General features: G+C 42.5%; 1 protein-coding gene across 4 annotated transcripts; it reads right to left on the bottom strand.

The window, feature by feature from the left end:
- Positions 1-84: 84 nt before the first annotated feature.
- ACOX1 (acyl-CoA oxidase 1) lies at positions 85-20,233 on the bottom strand. 4 transcript variants are annotated; one of them, XM_068655502.1, is made up of 14 exons: positions 19,996-20,233; positions 18,804-18,963; positions 10,397-10,557; positions 8,551-8,658; positions 7,909-8,028; positions 7,219-7,334; positions 6,564-6,733; positions 6,079-6,241; positions 5,166-5,356; positions 4,765-4,944; positions 4,144-4,249; positions 3,913-4,056; positions 2,854-3,060; positions 85-1,856 (listed from the first exon to the last, which is right to left on the bottom strand). In XM_068655502.1, the coding sequence occupies exons 1-14, from the start codon at positions 20,105-20,107 to the stop codon at positions 1,806-1,808; spliced, it is 1,989 nt and encodes a 662-aa protein (XP_068511603.1). In that variant the 5' UTR covers positions 20,108-20,233; the 3' UTR covers positions 85-1,805. The 4 variants fall into 4 exon arrangements, with proteins under 4 accessions (XP_068511603.1, XP_068511604.1, XP_068511605.1 ...); XM_068655503.1 differs by lacking the exon at positions 10,397-10,557 and adding an exon at positions 13,645-13,805; XM_068655504.1 differs by lacking the exon at positions 19,996-20,233 and adding an exon at positions 13,645-13,805 and having other exon boundaries at positions 18,804-18,944.
- Positions 20,234-20,319: the final 86 nt, after the last annotated feature.

Genomic DNA, 20,319 nt, shown 5'->3' on the forward strand with positions numbered 1-20,319 from the left:
CATCTTTTCGGTACTTCATTCTACTTTGTTACTTTAAATGAGATTCACGGAAGACGACACAGAAGAGCAAAAAGAACAAAGATGTTTTGTCTGAAAACACATTTTTTGTAATTTATTATATTTGTACATACTGTTAGCTAGTACTGTTCTCATTAACATATCTTTAACCTTTCCCTGCTCCTCCTTCATCATCCCTCCACAGGTCAGCAGTCTGCTCTGTTGAACAGATGGAAATCAAAGTAATTTGCCTTGGTAACCTAACCAACAGTGGTTTCATTCAACCCGACTCAGCACCGAAAAAGCCATGTTTGCTTTTTTCTTTTTCTTTAACCATTTAAATTTAAGCATTTCTTTCTGTTGAGCTACTGTGTATGAAGCTAAAGATCCTGTCTAATGATTGTTAGTACCAGGAAACACTCCTCCATGATAAGTGATCCAAAATTAGAGACTCCAACAGACACCAAAGCTGTCAGAAGCAGCTTCTCAGATGCTGCCTCAGAACTAAAGGCTTATACTGAAGCTTTTTACCATTTTAATCTCAGAGTTACTCTTATCTCTTGAAGAAAGGTTTTATTGTCACTGGACAAAGTTATTGGTGTTGAAAGACAGCAGTAATTGTGTTTAGTTGTAGTTGCACTGATTTCATTGGACAGACATCAGGAGGTTCTGTTAATAACAAAATCATCTGTTAATCCAAACAGTACTGTGCAAGTCGCAAGTCAATATAAAAAAATTAAGCAAATCAGAGAAAGCTCCTTGGAAATGCATTGGTGGGGAAAAAAATCTGGACACTTCACTTAGGATTGTTGCTTTCTTGAAGAATGCCTTTAAAAACCAGAACACCCCGGAACAATCTGAAGATCCAAGGACCTCGGCCAACAGATTTCTGCCCTCGAATACTGGCTTCATCTTTCCACGTCAAATTTGCAGTTTCCACCACTACATGTGGACTTTCACATCAAACCACCGTAATTAACATTTGTAAAGTGCTTTGAGATAGTGCTATGAAAATATCAACAGTTAAAAGAAGGGCAGGATGTCTATTATCAGCACCCAGCTGGTTACTACTACTGATTTTGCTCTCAGAGCAGCATCACTATTTTCTCCTTTTACTTCCTATTAACAAAGAGTAAGGTGACAGTGTTAGAGATGGCACACAGATAAAGGGAGTTTCTGCAGGGCAGTGAAAGGATGTACTGGAAAACATGAAGATGTCTTCTGGAAAGAAGACTGAAGTAGAGCTCCAGACAAGGATGGGTATTTACTTCCCAGCTACATCAGGAAAGTAATGCCACATGCAGACTTTCTGCACAGAGAACTATACAGGAGGCTTTAGATAGCATAGACATTTGTTAAACAAGGAGAGAGTTGGTGCTAACCTTAAAAACATATATATCAAAACATCGATGCTTTTGGGGAAGGGGGAAAACGTAACTGCTCATTTGAAGCTATTGCCTGAGGGCTGTTAACTACTTAGTAGTAAAATCCTGCTACCTTTCCAGTTGACAGGAACTTCTCTCTAGTTAGCAGCTTCACAAAAGCAATTCTTGTATGAATCCATAAAGCTTTCCCAGATTTTAAAAGGTTAATTTTACCATTATAATTGCACTTTAAAAACAGGCATCAATCCCTACACACTCTCCCCAAATACCTTCTCAATTTATAAAAGTGGAAATAAAGGCTACAATTATTCACTGTCCTACAGCTACCAGGATTTGAAAGATTTGATTCAGGTGCCTGAAGAAAGGACACAAACATCCAGTTTTCAGGGCAGGAAAATTGTGCATTTTAAAAACCAGCAGGCTTCACAGCTTGGCTTGCATCGGCTTCAGATGTTTGTGGAAAGACTCGTGAACCTGCAAAGAGGGCAAGACAGAGGTTACAGCAAGATCAGGCCAGCATTTTGAAACACTTTTAGTTCTCTACATCTTGCAGAAAATCTGAATCAGAGGCCTCAAGAACAGCCAACTAACTCCTGTATTTGAGTGTCTGTATGACAAAGGGTGAGAATGAGACCAAACAAGTGCTTCTCCACTACCTTTCTTGCATGAAATGAAAGAACATAAGGTGTTTTATTACCACATAGACAATTCTTTAGCATTTTAATTAAAAGAAAGCTGGCAGACATCTCCTAAGCAGACTGTAATGAAGCTCTTAAGACCAACTGACTTCAGAAGCACAAAAAATTAAGAAAGCTCTGGTGGGATTTAACTATAATTGCACAACCTCTGGCAGCCTGTGCTAGGAGTACAGATTGTCTGAATCAAATAAAGGCAAAAAAGGCCACCATGACAGGATTTAGAATTTTGTTTTGGCTGGTGGAACATAGACACTTCACAGCTCAGTTTCTTTTATTAGCTCAGCTACAGCCTCAGGGCAGATATGCAGCACCTGACACTTTCAAAGAAATACTTGGGAGCAGTTTCCTTCTACAGTCATTAATACTGCCTGAAGGCAGTAGAAGATTTGATAGAAACGGGTAGGCTTTCACGGCTACCATCATTAAACAGAATTAAGATAAAGTGATAGTTGCTTTTAACTTCAATGAGATTATCCAGTTGTTTCTCTAGGTAGACTACAATTTCCTCCCCCAACTGAGGAAGTGAAAAGCATCCTGCAAGACTGTGTGTAAGGCCATGTGTGGGAAAGTAGCTACAACAGAAAGTACGCTGAAAGCAGAGGAGCAGAAGCAGGTTGCTAGTTTTATTCCACTACCACTAGTGGCTTCAACTCCCTCCTCCCCCTTTATCAATTACCTGCTAAGATCACTGACTGGATCAAAATTAACAACCCTAAATTGAGTTATTTCTCTGCAAACAGATGACCTAAGAGGAAGAAATAAGGCTTCTTTACCTCTGTTTTGTTCAGTGGAGATTTCTTTGCCCACTCAAACATGTTCTCGTAGACATTGCCGTCATACCGGCCAAGCACAGATCCAAGATGAGTGTCGTGAAAGTCAAAGGAGTCTACCAGTGCTACCGCATTGGGACGAATTATAGCCAAGAGCTCCTTCACACGCTGGTTCACTTGAGTAATTTGGGCATCTGTCAAAATACCCGCCTTGGGGGAAAAAAAAAAAAAGATTATCAGAAGAGTGTGTAAATCACAAGAACCTTCCCTTCCACTATGGTCTAACACAGGTCAGCCTTTCCTCACCCAGAAATCCAGTAGTCTGTAAGACCCCCTGCCCCAAAGTGCTAAGTAACCAAACTGTCAATCTGCCATAGGGTACAAGCAAGAGAAGATGCCTAGCATAGCATAGCCACAATATTGCCCAGCTATTTCAACAGGAGATGGTTTATTTCTTTTAAGAGCATCTATTTTAACCTCTGCAACAAGTATTCTTGAAAAACACGCACACTCGTATTAAGTTCTTCCTGGTTTCTGAGAAGTTTTTGGTAGGCAGCAAAGAGGAAAATGGGAAGATAAAACATATCATGTCTGCCTGAACACAAAATAAAACATTGTTGCAAATACATTCTTAATCTGAAAAAATAAAAAGGGTAATGCCTGGCAATTTAAACCCATTCACTGAAGGATGGGTTATTATCTGGAGTACAATTTCCCCTTTTGTGCACTAATCTGCAAATGCACATAGCTCTCAAGACATGTCTAACCTACACTTGTATCTCCTTTATTATCTCCTTGTTTTTTAACATACTGGTTACCATTAACCACTGGAACACATTAATCCAAACAGATGCCACACTACCATTTATCATCCAACTCTACTTCTGGTGGATCCCAAGGGAAACATAACAAGAGCCTTCCATCAGAATCACACTGCTCTTGGACTTACACAAGTGACAGTCAAAACCTTAGGCCTAGGCAGTCATGCAGCTTTGCATTTAAAACATCTCATAACGAGAACTCTGGCTCAGGAGGTTTATAGAGTTGGAGAAATACACCAACCTGCATGAAATCCCCTGCGTTCTTACTGATCCCATACAGTGCATACAGAAGACATAATTCAGTCACGACAGCACGGACTGCTGCATTGCTGATCTCAGACAGCTTTGCTGTGAAAAGCTTCACTATTACGTAGTGACAGTGTACCTACAAGATACAAAAGGAAGATGAATCAGATTCACAAAGGAATTACAGGCTCCTATAGCACCCCTCTTTATCAGGTACGTCACTGACCTCAGATGCTCGCACGAGGTCAACAGAAGTTCTGTTCCAGGCATCCTCCTTGCTCTTTCTGTGGTTCAGTTCAGCCTGCAAGTTCTTTGCTGCAGCTTCTACGAGCCTTTCTCAAAAAAAAGAAAAATGGGTTATACAATAACACATTATCAAGACTACATACACCGAATTTGTATAAATTGAAGTCTAACACATCAGAACTCAGAGGCGGTGTGCAGCACCTGAATGCATTGCCTGGAGCAAGCAGCTGTGACCCTAAAACCCCTGTCATCACTGCTGCATCTAGAACACAACTACATGGGGATAAAAAGACATTTGACAACACTGCTGGGGTGCCTGAATGCCTACTCTCGTGTAGGTTATCTGTTGTACTCTTACACCTTCCTCACAATAGGCTTTAGAATCAGGATTGTTTGCCTGTATGTAACCTCTTGCAACCTCAGAGCACTTAACACCATTCCAAGCTAGTAAAGTGCATTACTTCTTGCAAGCGACATGCAGAGCAAAGCTTTGCCAACCACACCTTGAGAATCTCACGTTAGCAAGGCAGTACAACACTACCACCTCCCAACACACCCGATTTTATTAGTGCCTAGCTCAGCCTAACAAGCATGAACTCACCGGGCAGCCCGTGCTTTGTAGGCCTCTACCAAGCTGGTTGGATCATTAATGCGCACACTCACGGTCCTCGCAGCCACGTGCTGTGGCTGAATGCGTTGCCTGGAGAGATCATTAAGGTAGGACACCATGCCAGAAACCCGCTGACCAGCAATAACTTGATTGTAGCTTTTGATAAGGAATCTGAAAATAAGAACAACACATAGCAACTCTTACTCCTTAGTTTGAATGGAGAGAAGTCCTTTTATCTAGGGTCAGGCAGTCTATCAAAGACCAGTTGCAGGCGTATGCTGTTGTCAAAAACAGAGTTCCATGGTAACAGAGGATACTTCTTTTGCTCTTCACTTCAGGTGCAAAGACCATAATGCCAAGGCAAGAAAGCTGATGGACAGAAGCTGACATACCTTGCTGTCTGCAGCATCATGACTGTGTTTTCTCCCTCGTAGGTGCAGGATGGGGTGAATGTGACATAGATGTCAGGAATGCCACTGCAACGAGAATAGCCATGCCCACCACAGGCCATTCGACACTCCTCAATACCAGCATTGGCAGTCCAGGAAGTGAAAGCCTTCAGTCCTGCTGTCAGTGCATGGAGCTGATGGACAAAAGCAAATCAAGTTAGCATCTTTATATTCCATTCTAAGTTTGCACATGTACCTACCAAGTACTGCAACTCCCAGAAAAAAAGTCAACACCACCCTCCCACTTACCACTAGGTCTTGTTTTTCTTGTAAGGTCTCTTTCCTGAGCCAAACTACTTATGTGAAAGCCTATGTACATGTAAGGACTTAATCTCAGTACCTCATCTTTTCTGTTTCTACATGTAACGTGGACAACTGTTTTCAATTGCTTTTTGTCACACTAGGTTCTTAAACAGAATCCTTAGTTGAAAACTAACACTTTACAATCCTAATCGCCTCAAAATAGTACTGACACCTTTGATCAACACATCAGTTCTCCTCTAGTCACCTCAAGATCAAGAACAATAATCAAGAAGGTACAGCACAGGCATAAGACCAGTCTCAACTTCACTCCCAAATGACGTGCCATCATTTCTGAAAATATATATTTTTTTTTAATATACACATTAGCTTGCTTTCTTTGCATCACTCCGTATTTCTTTGTGAAGCACTGCTAAATGAACAGTGCAAACAAAGTAAGAGTCACAAGCACATACTGGACTTGGGATCACTGGATCTAAAGTACAAGACATCTCAAGAGTGAAAACCACAAAAAGGCTTGTGACTTTGCTCTCATGTTAAAAGCAATTTTTGCATAAAATCAGAAGACCCCTCTGGTTTCCAGAAGATACAGTACCTCTGGCAGCTCACTCAGATCTCCTGCATTGATGTCTCCACTGATACGCCGATAGGTGTCTTTTATGTAGGCTCCCACAAAATGAAAAGCATATGCTGTTGCCAGGAGAGGAAAGAGTTTGTACTGTTGGGTCTGATAATCCAAGATCTGGGGTTCTGGTTCCCTAGAGCAAAACACCTGAGAGTTAGTAGCAGTTTGCCAGCCACAGGCATACTGAAGTCCTATTCAACTCTAAGTAGCTTCTCCACTTGGACAGTAAAAGACATTCATATCAAACCAGAATATCCAAGAGCATACAAAGTCTCTGGCAGGGGGAGGGCAGTTTGGCAGTCAATAATGAAAGACCACTTAATTTCCAACGTTAAACTCTTATAAAACTCTATCAAGTGCCAAAACAAGTAACATCAACCACATTCCCTCTTCTCTCCAGCTGTTAGTAACTTCCCCTCAGCACTTCAGCTGCTCTTTCCTTTCGGTGCACTTACCCTGGCTTTAGCTCAGACTGGTGTCTCACTGCGCTGTAGCGGATGGCAATGGTACAAGCCCGGGACAGAGAGCGAGCAGAATCTCCTACAATGAGAGATCGGATGAACACCATGGTCCCATAGGTTAGCTTGTCACTCACTGGTTTCACATAGGTGCCATCTGGTTCAACCTGCAAAAAAAATAAACCCAACAGCCTGTTGATTTTTATAGTATCTTCCCTTTTTACATATTCACATCTCAAGCTCTACACTCATCATGTAGTACTTAAAAACAAGCTACAATCTTTATGGTATTTGGATGAGAAGCTTCTCCAAAAAAGACCAGAATAGTATAGAGACCTCGCCAGCTGGGTGGGTGACTTTTGTTCTTTATTTACAGCCCTTGGGGAGCAGCTAGAGGTGAAGCCTTCTGAATCAGCCCCTGAACAGTCATTACAGGTCCTCCCTTCCCATACAATTAATAGGACAGCCTGCACATTTCACAGAGCAACTGGGGATAACAGACAGCTGTAGCTTCCCCTGTAGCGATGCTATCACACATGAGCAGGGGATGCAGATGAGCAATTAATATGCAGGGTTTACAGCACTATTCAACCACACGAGAACATTTGAAGTGACCATTTTTAAAGGCATATGCTGAAACTCATTGCTTTACCTGGGCATATTTCATCAGCATGTTTTCTCGAGGAATTCTGAAGTTGTCCATCTTCAAGTAGCCATTATCCATTTCATCATACCCAAACTTTGGCCCGATGTCACCCACTGTAATACCTGCCACACACAAAGCCATTTGCATTAAGAAAAAGGAACACGACACAAGAGGTTTAAGCCTTGGTCTCCAAGAAAGACATTCTTTAGTTTTCTAGAAAGTCCTGTCACTGCTAGGAGTAACAGCAAACTAGGAGCTTAGATTCTTTATTGGAATGAAGAGTACCAAAACATGGGGCCTTTTTACATGAAGTACAGTTTACATGAAATCCTACTATATGCTGACTGAGGGAGTTTCCTCTAAGGATTGCTCACCTCCCTTCTAGCTAGGGGATGATGAAAGGTATTTTTCCCTTTCAGAAGCAGCACGTGCTGCCTCACAGAATGCCTAGCTGGACAGAATCAAATTCCTAACTAATCTTCACATTGAAAACATGACGTGAAAGCTTATTTAGTAATAGTTCACTTGTAAGTAAGACTCATGAAGTTTTAAGTCCTGTGACCTACAATCTACTCACTCAAATCAGCTAGTGAAATACGCTATGTTAATTAACAAGACACATGCAGCTGTATATAGCTGAAGAGAAATAGATCTGAAGTTTTCCATGAACGCTAAGCCCCCGGAACAAATTTTTACCTGGCAGAGGTTCATGGGTGCCCAGCTGCCGTATGGGAACGATGAAGGCATGCAGTCCTTTGCACTGGCCCTGAGTATAGAGCTGAGCCAGAACAATGGCATGGTTTGAGGTCTTTCCAACTGCAGGAGTGGTAGTAAGAAAAAAATAAGCAGCACACATATTATTAACACACGCCTTTCCTTGAAGCAGGATCCAAAATACATTAACCCCACCAAGTTACAGAAACAGATTTGCAACACTGATTAATATCCAAATTTTACAGCTAGACAAACAAGGCTACCTAAGTCAATGGAAACTGAACGTTATTATTCTCTTGGCTGTACAACACCAAGTCCCTGGCAAACCTGACAAGAAAGCCAAAGGAAGTCCTGTCTACAGACTTCCTCAGATGCTTCAATAAAGATTTGTATAAAACATAATGAATTACACCAAATCCACAGTGTGAATGATTCAGGGAAATAATCCAGAGCACACAGATAATGAGAAGTTTAGGTAGGCTCTGACAGGTCTTCTACTTGTGCAAAAGGCAACTCTGACTCTCTGGACCAAGCTTCCATTATCATTCTGTAGATAAAAGACACGTGACAGCACCTCCTTGAGTTTTTCATATGCATCTTCCAGATTTATATAGATACACTTACGTCCACCTGGCCACCACTTAATGGAGGTCACAGTGGGGCTGTTGAGGATGAATTCCTGGGTAGCAGGGTCATAAGTAGCTGTAGTTTCTAGACCCCGGAGATGAGTTCCTGAAAACAAGCAAACACACCGTGTTGGCAGAAAGTCAGTCACAAAATACAGACAAGGACTGAATTGGACAATGGAAAGTTGAACTCCAGTAGTAATGCACAAATTTTAATTTTGCTTTTAGGCTACAATTAGTAGATATTTAATCCTTCATAAAGAATGAGTGAGACTCGGGCCTTATTCTGGAACCTAAAGCCAATTATCTGCAAACTCATTACTGTTTCATTGGTCCAATACTACTTTCCAAGCACCTCTGATCTGATAATTTTTTTCCTATTACAAGCCTTTTGTCAATAGAGAGATCCACAAAACCATGCTCACCTGGCTTTCACTAAAACTGCTGATTAAGTGCAAACAGAATCATGCACTTTGCAGCCAAAAGATGGAATAAATAGTACTCGTAATATCTTTATTCCTTCATCAGGCCTAGGATCTCCTCACTTGATGGAGCAAATTCTCCCAAACGAGATCATTCATTGCTCCAAAACAGTAAGTAGTGGCGTGCATATGCTAGGTTACTTATACAGGTAGATGAGGGGCTGCGAAATAACAAAGGTTAAAACTGCAGGCACAGTCTGTCTTCTGCCTTGAACTCTTGAACTCTTCACTCTGCAATTCATGCAAACCTGTCTCAGCAATGGCAGGGTCTTTACATTAGTGAAAAATCACTATGCCTACGTGTTTAAACTAGTCAAGCTGCAAACACTCACGATAGTCTAAATGGACAGAGAAGATGGAGCCAACAACTCTACATGGGAGTTTCAACATGAAAAGACATCACCTCGATGCATCCACGTTTCCAAAGCATGGAGCTTAGCAGTAGATTTCCATGGGCAGCTTAACTCTTACTCTGCTGGCAAAGGGTCTTCAGACCTCACTAGATGCAAGAGATTCTCCACAGACTTGCAGTTATTTTATGCTTCATACAGTCTCTGTATTTCACTTCAGCACAAAGGTGAATCCTGCTCATTTTTAGAAAATATTTCTTATCTGCAACTCTCAGATATCAAAATAGAGTTTCCCGAGGCATAATATCCTCCCTTTGAAACTTGGATTACGTGTTGAATCACAATACTGCTGGAGTTATCACAATCCATTTCAAAGCTTGAAAGCAAAGAACAGCAACAGAGATCAAAGTCTACTTAATACAGATACTCTAAAACATGATTTCATGGTCCAATTAATAAGAACACAAGGGAGTGAGCTAAGGAACCAGGAAAAACGCTTCCCATAAAACATGAACACTGAGACCAAGTCATCCACATGTTCTCTGATCCAAGGCCAGTCCCAAGGTGACAAGCAGTTCTTACTTTTTTGGCATCTCTTTCAGTATCTTAAAGCTCTGTCCTTTTGTCTTCACAGTGAGTGTTACAGTAAAGCAGAAATCATACTGGAAAGAATGGTAGGTGTAGAAATGAACTGATGTCATCAAATTGACAACACCATAGCCGTATGCAGGTGGTGTTTTAACAAATCATCTATAGTAATTTGAATGGCACAAGAGGAGCACTCAGTATGTGTCTGCACAAAAATACAAACTCTTCCACCATCAGGGAAAAAAGGTCAGAAAGCATGTGGTGTTGTAATCTCTTAGGAGTTTCAGAAGCAGTCCACTTGTCCCTAAAGCCATAAGCACATACTTACAGACCACGGGATAAACGCACACCCTTTTTCCCAGGCAGGGGAATCCTTTGCACACAAAACCATTCTTAGAAATAGCATTTAGTGAATGTACTGTACCATGGCCCATTTCAGTCTGGGCATAGGTGCCAATGATCTCCAGGTTCCAGGCAGGCATGAAGAAGCGATCCTGCTGCTCTGGGGTTGCCTGGGTGAGAAGGGTGGGGAGGAACATGCCCAGATGAAGATCCAGAGGTTCAGGCCGTCCTCGATGAACAAAGCTGTGAAGAGGTGCCATGGGATGGGAGTGTGAAGGCAATGTTATGGGAGGGAAGCAAGCAAGAGGATTCATGGTGGAGATTCAGGAAGAGACAAAAAGAGAAAAAAAAAGATTCATGTGTAAATCAGAATTCGGCAGGTGTATTTTAGAAAGCCAGAGCACTCTCCTTTCCTCAGATCTGAATAACAAAAAACATGCTTACTCTGAAATAAGCATGCTGCAATTAATTTCTTTCTAATCCTATATAAAATGCATTTGCAATATTCACCTATTTTTGATGATAAATAATTGATGATGGATAAAATGATTAATCCACACTGAAAAACAAAGACAATATCCTCACTATGGTTTGTAAACCAGAGCCCACTGCATTAAAAGAGGGGCTGAGGCAGAACGGCAGTTCATTGAAGATGTGGTCTGGTTGGATGTAGCAAGCCTTTGGCTGTATGAACAAAGTCCACACTTTTTTCATGGTTGGGGAGCAAAATGTGGCAGAAGTCTCTGTTCATCCAGCTGGATGAGCTAGATTTTCACTGGAATATTCTTTAAAAAAATAATAGTCTCCACTATTTTTGTTGTTGTTGTTAAGATTAGATGTATATACTACATACCCCTCCTAAAATTCCTGCCATCACCTCCCTTCAACTCCTGCTATTTTTAAAGGCTCTCTTAAAAGGAAAGTGCTCTGCACGTGTCAAAGTTGTGAACATAACATGGCAAGAAAGCCAACATTTTCCAACGTGGCAATCATCTGGACAAGATCTCTCCAAATAGATGTTTCACTAGAACTAACCTTCCTCCACGTTCTATCAAACACCACTGCTAGGTTAAGTGGTCTACTAAGGATATGGATATGAAAGGCTAAATGCTTCATTATGTTTTTAATTATTAATTGCTTTGAGTACTTAGAGCACTGTTGTAGCTTGGAGGAGACAAAAATGAACAAACTGTTCTACTGCAGTGTTCTCCAGTCTCAGGACTATCCCATTTACTCCAGGAGTTTCTCAAAATATATAGATTAGTTTTGCAAGTATTACTTACTAACTTCCAAAAACAAGGGAAAACCCAAACAGCATTAGTCCCTACTGCACAAGGCTGACAACACTGCTTAATAGTTTGCATTCCCGATTATAACAGTTGGGCTATAGTTTGTTGATAGTACTTCTGCACAAAGACTAAAGCATGAATATGCCAAGTGAACAAATAATGTAGCTTGTTTTTAATAGGATTTTTTAAATAAGTGGGAAGAATTACTGAGAGAATATTTGTTGGAGCTCAGCTCAAATTCGGCTGGCACACAGAGTGGGACCAATGTACTCATGTTACCTCTAGGCATACATTGATCTAAGTGGCCCTCTAACAAGTGTCGTTCTTCCGTTTATTTGTAGGCACCTGAAAATATCAGCCAGCTAATAATCCCAGCAGCAATGTCTTATAAGCTTTTTGACTGAACAGCGACCCAGCTCAACTGAAGACTAATGGTTATTTTAAACAGGAATACCAGATTTTAAGTGAGTTCAGTGCTGGTGAGATACACATAGCTGATAGTCAAAAACTGAGAAAAAGTCCCTACTTACTAGCCGTAGCTATAAGCCAGGAAGAAGCAACATAGTATTTTTATTTCTCCTTTGTGTTTCCCTTTCAGCCCCGTGTTTTATGCCTTCTTCTGTTTTCTTTTTTAATCATTCACTATGAAATAGGTTAAAACCACTACAGACTACCAGAAGGTACTCCCTAGGTTAAAATTTGACCAACTACCCATCCAGGCCGGGATTCAGTTCAGAGGGCTCTTTCCCCCATCACCAGTTTCTAAACATCAGGCTTAAATTAAGCAGAGCTCAGTGACAATTATTACAGAACTTTTACTTATGGAACAGGTGCCCAGCATTCACAGCAAGAATGCCAAACCATCGTACTTTCATTATTCAGCACAGCAGGTATATTCACTTTTCTATGTTATCATCGCATTAATTCTATTAAGTGTCAAAGTAGACATTTTACTACCAAACAGGAGAGCTGCAAGCAAACCCAACCATCACCAGGCAAGAAAGTGCAATGATCTAATGTGAAACAGCAAGTAAACCAAATCACTTTGGTGCGGACGTGTGCCTGATTTAAAGAAGGCGGTGTGAAAAAGCAAACACGGTTAGCAAGCATTTTTGTCAGCCGTTTGACTCCGCTTCCCATGTTGAGTTCAGTTTGCTAACTCCATCTCTCTGAAGCAGAACAGACGATGGGAATTCCTCCGTTGCACATTCTACGAAGATTTCAGCTAGCACAAGTAATGTAACCTACCAAGCAGGCATCCAATTTGGCTATTACCATCCAACTTGAGCAGTTGTCCAGGCTTGTACACATCCTGCTTTCCAGGCTCAGGTGCCAGCACATGTTCTGACATCTTTGGTCTGTTAATTCTTACTGGTATTTAAGAACTGTAATTCCAGGTTCTGGGCTAAAATTCCGTGTTCTTATCCATTAAACATTCTTCCATATGAATAACTGAAGGTAGTTTTCCTTGATAGTAGGAGTAAGATGTTTTTTCTTCTTTGGAACCGAGACCCTTCCATGAAGTTAGACAGCTGCAGTAGAGTAGCACCTGGAAGGACAGTGCTTGGGGCAAAGCATACCTTACTTTCAGGGGCACAAAACGCGAATCTCATCATGTTACACTGCATCTGAAGCCGTAGGCCTGACTTGTTTATGCAGGCTGATCATGCACTAAGAACTCTGCAACACATGCCTCAATCCGGGCAAAAATGAAATCTGCAGTACTGTTGACTGACATGTTCCAACTAGTTCAACTGAAATTCGGACTCCCAGGGCTTATAACAACCTCCTCATCTTAAATCAAAGGCAAACAGATATGAAGTCAGTGAACAGCTAAGAGGCGCATTCTGGAAAAGACCAAAATTAACCCTGTGTTTTAGGATGAGAGACAGAACTGCTCTCCAGCTATCAAGCTGGAGACATCAGTGGTTAACCAAGTTACTTTACCTTTCCCCTTTCAGATTTACGCAGGGAGCATTATCAGTTTATAAACTGGAGTTACAGAAAAGAGGTTACCCAGCGATCCCTGAAGGGAACTAACCATGTCCCATTTCGGTTTGGGCGTAGGTGCCAACTATCTTGACTCCATGGACAAGAGGCAGCCATTTCTTCTTCTGAGCATCAGTCGCTTGGCTCTGTATGGTTGTTTGAAACATGCTGAAGTGTAGACCAAAAGGTTCAGGAAAATTGCCCAAGCATGTTCTACAGGAGAGAAATAGAGGGATCTGGATCTCAGTCTCACTGAGAACGAGATCCTGAAAGGCTTTTCTCCAACTGTAGCATAAGATAATGTTTGCTATTTCGACTTTTCTTTGTCCCATGAGCAACCTCCAAGCACGGAGGAATCAGAAGGAATGCTAATGGGAAACATTTATTTCAGACATTTTCTTCATGCTATGATTTAAGCTGTCGTTATGTAGCTAGAAAAAAAAGAACTGTGCTATAAAGACGCACTGGGAACTTAAAACAGCGGACAGGAAAACCAAATTACTTTTCCCCCTATCCCTCATGCTTGGTGGGAATAAATCCTACTGCTGCTAGTGGCGTAGAACTAGGCTGTTATTTTTAGAAGCACTACGTATTGAAAAGGAAGAAGCTTCTTAGGTGACCAAGTGCTTTTCTGAAGAGCTCTGTATTACCTGTGTCTGCTTCCATCAGCTGTGAGATGTTGAGCTCACCTCCCATTAAAACTGTTACAGGTTAGTAGTGGAATGTAAGGAAAAATCAAACATCTTACACAGGCTTCATCAAAACAAATTATTTCATGATTTGTAGCCACAATGGCAGGCAAATTCTGCTTCCAGTGAAACAAGCCCTGGGACAAATGTGCTGTAAAGTTTCGCTGGGTAAAAGCTACGTAGCAACTGCATCTTCCCTTCAGCGTTCTGCAGAGCCTGAAGTTCTTTCATCTTCCACCTGCTGCACATGGATGCTTATTCCATCCAGACTCAAATATAGAAGAGAAACACGTGATCTACATGAATACCTACACACAAGATCTCTTCCACCTGCTCGAGGTATCGGCAAGGGAAGTGCCTCCTTCCATCGTGGGGTATTAACACCTGCCCCTGAAGCAGACTGAAGTTTGTTGCTGGTGCAGACCTGCACTGAGTAGCAGATATTATGCATCCAGTTTTTCAAATTACAGCAGCATTTGTGGCTGGCGTTTTACACTATGCTAGGAACGAATGCCTGGGAGCAGAGAATAAAACATTTATAGTTCAGAACAGACCCCTACACAAACTGTGCAAATCAGCCTTAGGGCGAGAGAGCAGGACGATGCTTCTTCAGGACCACTGAACTACATGGTGAAGACACGTTCACTTAGAAACTGTGCTGTTGAACAAGACCAAATGAGCCAGGAGCAAAATTCGCATCATTAAGTGATCTCATACTTGCTATTAATGTGCTTTCAGCTGGTGTGAATGAAAGCACAGTGCCTAGAGTTCTTGGGATCAAGGCAGTTGCTTCCCTTAGCAGAAAATATTACGTTGCCTACAGCAGCAGCACATCTCCCTGCAAAGCAGAAGTTATTTTTTTTTTTTTGAACAAGGGCTTTCAAATGCTATACAAATAGGGAGACAATATTTTGCAGCATTGTTGTGGTTTCTTCGGTGGGTTTTTCCTTTACACCTACACAGTAAAAGGTACTGGGATTTAACAGATTTGTCTGATTGCACAAATATCAACCCTATCATGTCCTACCAGTACCTAAAGGGGGATACAGGAGAGCTGGAGAGGAACTCTTTGTCAGGGGGTATAAAGATAGTACAAGGGGGAATGGCTTAAACTAAAAGAGGGTAGGTTTAGGTTAGATATAAGGAAAAAAAACTTTACTCAGATGGTGGTAAGGCACTGGAACAGGCTGCCCAGAGAAGCTGGGGATAGTCCATGCCTGGAAGTGTTCAAGGCCAGGCTGAATGGAGCTTTGGGCAAGCTGGTCTGGGGGGAGGTTGCAATTAGATGACCTTAAAGGTCATCTTCCTTCCAACCCAAACCATTCTACAACTCTGTAATCCATAGACAGAGTACAACAAAGTACTAAAAACTAAGTAGTAAAGCTAAGTGTTTGCGTGACACTCCAGAGCTAAATGAACAATTGCAAAGACATTCTCAGTGTCCTGGTTTCAGTAAGGACAGAGGGGACAGACCCAGGACACTCAGCCTGCAGAACTGGGTTACAGAGTAGGATTGTTTACTTTAAAGCAATATCTGCAAGCAAAACGTTCTTCCTGTTGCAGTTCTTGAGGCAACTCTCAAGGAAGAGTGTGAAGAACCTCCCAGTGGACAAGAAGCCGGGGCTATGTCTGACCTGCGCTGATTGACTTCAGAGCTAACAACCACATAGTAACCAATCCCTTTTCCAGCTGTACCAAAAAAAACAGCCAGCCTCATCTACTCTAAATGAATTTAGCAGTGGCCGGTAGCGCCCCTATTACAATTTTTCTGGTTTGATACACTAACCTGAACACCAAAACGAGAGGCAGACACATTCTCGCAACGGAAGTGCACATTCACACAGTGCTTACGAATAAAGGAAGCATCTGCTGACTTGCAGCTCTCAGACCTTTTCTCTGTGCCCTATTTTCTCTTCTCCACTTAATCCCTTTTTCCTCAATGAAGGCTATTTAAATTTGAAGGTGAATTAGGATTCACCAGATTGCTCCCTTCAAAGAGCTGTGTAGCACTGTGGATGTCAGAACAATATCCCATTTTTCATGCTGACTTACATTTTGCTGTAATTGGACTGTAAAAGAAACCTCAAATATTAGCACATTAAGGCTGCTGGCCTTCATGAACAGCAGCCACAACAGTGATTGCAGTGCTGACATGTTAAAACACAAGAAAAATTGTCTAGATAAGAAACAATTAAAATGGCTTCTCTACACATTTAATAGATCTCATGTTTTGGAGGAATATTCAGTTCAGCATATCTCAGCAGCAACAAGTGTTTAAGCACACCTTCAGGTCACCTGATGGAAGCATTTCTCATCAATCAAGCTATGATGTTGGTCATTTCGTGATACAAAGTTACCCAATGAACATACAACAGCTACAGGAAAACTATCTGAAAACGCCCCAAAAGGCTCACTAACAGTCACTGCCTACATAAATGAACAAGTTCCTGCTCTTTGGGGACAGTCACAAGGTGAGAGGGATTATTGCAAAATATCTTAAGCTTCCGTATGTAGAAATCTGGTAAGTTCAACTTGACAACATAATCACGGGCATCAATCTATTTCATAAACTTCATTAAGGCATGTCACAACACCAGAGCCACTCAGTTTTCCCATTTGGAAAACTGAATAAACTCCACGTTAGCTTTTCCACAAAGTCCCATCTAGTTAGCACTGATAACACACTTGGGTATTTGGGTGGGACTGGTTAGGTATAAAAATCATAGTTTGTCACCCAGCATGCGAGAAAATGGGAACAGATTTTAAAATGCATATGAAATCAAGGGACGATAAATACTTTTTCTTCCATACATTAAGAATCACTACTCCAATACCCTCCCTTGCAAACACTAGACATAATAAATTCAAATCATTATTAACAGCGTGTTCTGATATGGTTCTTAGAGCAAACAAACTTCTCTTATTAGTAAGAAGTGTGTGTACTACTCTTCGTTCTTCTACATGCTGTTAATACAGAAGTTTTTGGAAAACAGTCAGTCTACAATAGCTGCAATTATCTCTGGAGATCCTGAATACCTGCAACTGGAGTCGACTCTGAAAATAAGTAAGCTTTCTCCGTTTTTTCCTGTTGATTTTTGGATCATGAACTTGACTGGTCACACCTATCTGTTCAATCACAAGTGATATGAATGTATTATTTGGAACCTACATGCAATAATGGAGTTTTTATCCAGTCAAAGTTAAGAGCTGCTGACTCTAAAATGAATCTTTGGAAATAAACTAGAATCTACCATGCGATTATTCAGAAGTGTCCTGATTTATAGAATACTGTTAGCTAAATGCTAACGCTAGATGTCTTTCCTAAAAGACAGCATTTACATTGCAAACTTCATGGAAATTCACCAGCTGGTATACTGGATATACCTCTCTGAATTTTCTCCACAGTAGTAACTGAAGAAACTCCCCTATTGCCTCCAGTAGGAAAACGCTGGTGTAGGAAAAAATTAATGATTGACTTTTACCATCCAGTACCTGCAATCTAGCGCAGTCAGTGAACTTTCTGGTTATCACTGTCCAACAACACCAGCTTTCAAAAGAACTTTGACAGAGTTCTCCACGAGAACTTTCATGACGTTGGTCGGTGCAGACCAGCTTCTCTGAAATTCAGCCCTCAGCAGACAAGGTGTTCTCAATTAATTAGTTCCAATATTCACACTGTGAGGCCAGCGGCAGCTCTTCTGCAAATCCCATCAGAGGGCTCGTGATTCTACCAGTACATTAAATAACGTGCAATGCCTAGTTAATGTGCCAGAGGATACATTCATGGTCTTATGTGCAGAGTTCTAGAGCTGCGCAATCCCTGTTAATCAGTTTATTTGATTATATCAGAGTGAGCTTAATAGAATTAAGGGAGAAATACAAAGTCAGAAACTCCTACAAGCTGGAAGCAATGAAATTCAGTTGTAAAGACAGTTTTATTTTTATTAACTTTACCCAGGGATAATACTATCAGATAAACTAAAGGTCAGATACAATAAAAAGTATCTAGGTCAAAGGGAACCACTATAGCACCAGGGAGCTTGAGGAGATAGGGGACTGAAAAATATAAACAAGAACTTCTAAGCCACCTTGGAACATTTTCAAGTCTGCCTGTAACGCAACTTTGTTAGGTCTCAACACAAAGTGGGGCAATCAGCTTTAGGAGACTTCATTTGAAGCTCCTGCCTCATCAGATCTGCTCACAGTCAAATATTTCAGTATATTCCTCACGCATTTTGGCAAGTCAGACTACAAGCCCCATTTTTAACCTTCTGCACCACACATAATAGAAGGGCTGTAACCATCAGTGTTGGATTTCTAGCCAAAACACTAAGGAAACACAACGTTCAGGACAACAGGCCTTCATGGGAAATTCACTGAAGCCTTGAAGCCAAAACTTCAATGGGCTTTGCTGCAGGTCTTTAGTTTTCTTTGAACAGCTAACATAGGAACAAAGGTGCAGCTTTAATGACCTTGGTGATGATAAGAGTGAATATAAGAAGCAAACGCTACAGCTAGGTACCTTTTAAACCAGTAGATCTCCTCCGGATCTGCAATTCCATATTCTCTTAACTTCATAACCATCAGAGAGCTCTTCCTGATGGCTTGCTCATAGCGTTGGCTTCGGGAGAGGAAGTTCAAATCCTCGTGCTGGAAGTCAGGGTCATTAATAACTAAGGCCTCTGGGGACAGAAGAGACGAGGAAAACAAACTCAGTTTTCACAGGCCACAGTAAATTGTGCATGAAATGATTCAGCTTTTTTCCTCTGCTGTACCTCAGGTTGCAGAAACCAAAAAATTAAAACACAGCATTAAATGTTAATGAAATTGGAAAGAAGTCACAAAGCTCTTGAGTGTTTTGGATAGAAGGGCGCTTACAACTATGCACTTTCTCATTACTCCACGTAAACCACATTTCAAATTAGGCACATTCAGGACTTAGCAGGAGATTAACTCACTGATATAAGAACTGCATGCCACTCAACTATTTCACCTCCTCAAATGGCCACTGTTACTGTAGGATCAGATTGCCTCACGAACATCTGATCACCGTGCAACTTCTTGGAGGAGGGCACAGCTATTAGTCCCCCTGTGCTGTCTGGAAACCCAGGCACCCAGAGGCTACAGACTTTCCCTGTCCCCTTTGGCACAGACATTGCACAACACCGGCCTCTGCCAGTCCCACCCCCAGCACTGGCCGGGGAAGAAAAGATGGCAGCATTGCAGTAACCCCATATATCATAGCAGTGACAAGTGAGAAACACGCCAACTCCGTACCGTTGGGCAAGAGCACACCAGAAGGACAAAAACGAGGGGAGAGGGCCCCGAACAGCTGCCCCTGGGAAGCTGCCTCTCACCCTGCAGAAGGGGGAGGATGGGAGCCTGGCACCCTTTCACCAGCCTCACATCCCCCCCCCTGCACCCCAAGGGGGGAAATCCCTTCCCTCAGGCACCCCCCTGCCTGCACCCCATCTCCTCACAGCCTGACCGTCTCCCTGGAGCACCTCATCTCCCCCAAAGCCCCCTCAGGGCCCTCCTCTCCCCCCTAGGACCCCCTTTCCTCCCCTGAAGGCCCCCCAGAGCCCCCTCAGGGCCCCCTCAGGGCCCCCCAGAGCCCTCTCAGGGTCCCTTCAGGGCCCCCCAGAGCCCCCTCAGGGCCCACAGCCGCCCCTCCCGCCCCCTCTCCTCACAGCTCCCCTCGGGGCCTCCCTCACCGATCTCCTTTCGGCGCCGGGTGCGCTCGGCGCCGCCGTCCAGGATGTGGGTGAGCAGCTCGGGCTGGAAGGTGGCGGCGGCCCGCTCCCTGCGCAGGTCGGCGTTCATCATCGTGAGGCGGCGGCGGCGGCTCCGCTTCGGCTCCGCTCGGGTCGCGTTCGGCTCCGCTCGGCTCCGGTTCGGCCCCGGTTCGGCTCCGTTCGGGTCCTCTCGGTTAAGGTTCGGGTCGTCTCGGTTCTGGTTCGGCTCCGTTCGGGTCCTCTCGGTTCAGGTTCGTGTCCGTTCGGGTCCGCTCGGCTCCTTTCGGGTCCGGTTCGGCTCCG

This window comes from Anas acuta, chromosome 18 (assembly GCF_963932015.1).
Source record: "Anas acuta chromosome 18, bAnaAcu1.1, whole genome shotgun sequence".
NCBI classification, from domain to species: domain Eukaryota; kingdom Metazoa; phylum Chordata; class Aves; order Anseriformes; family Anatidae; genus Anas; species Anas acuta.

Coding starts and splice junctions, on each gene's coding strand:
- ACOX1 (XM_068655502.1), bottom strand. CDS start 20,107: ATGATGAACGCCGACCTGCGCAGGGAGCGGGCCGCCGCCACCTTCCAG. Junction 8,029..8,550: donor TAAGTGGTGGCCAGGTGGAC/GTAAGTGTATCT, acceptor CCACTCCTGCAG/TTGGAAAGACCTCAAACCAT. Junction 1,857..2,853: donor CTCCACTGAACAAAACAGAG/GTAAAGAAGCCT, acceptor CCCTCTTTGCAG/GTTCACGAGTCTTTCCACAA.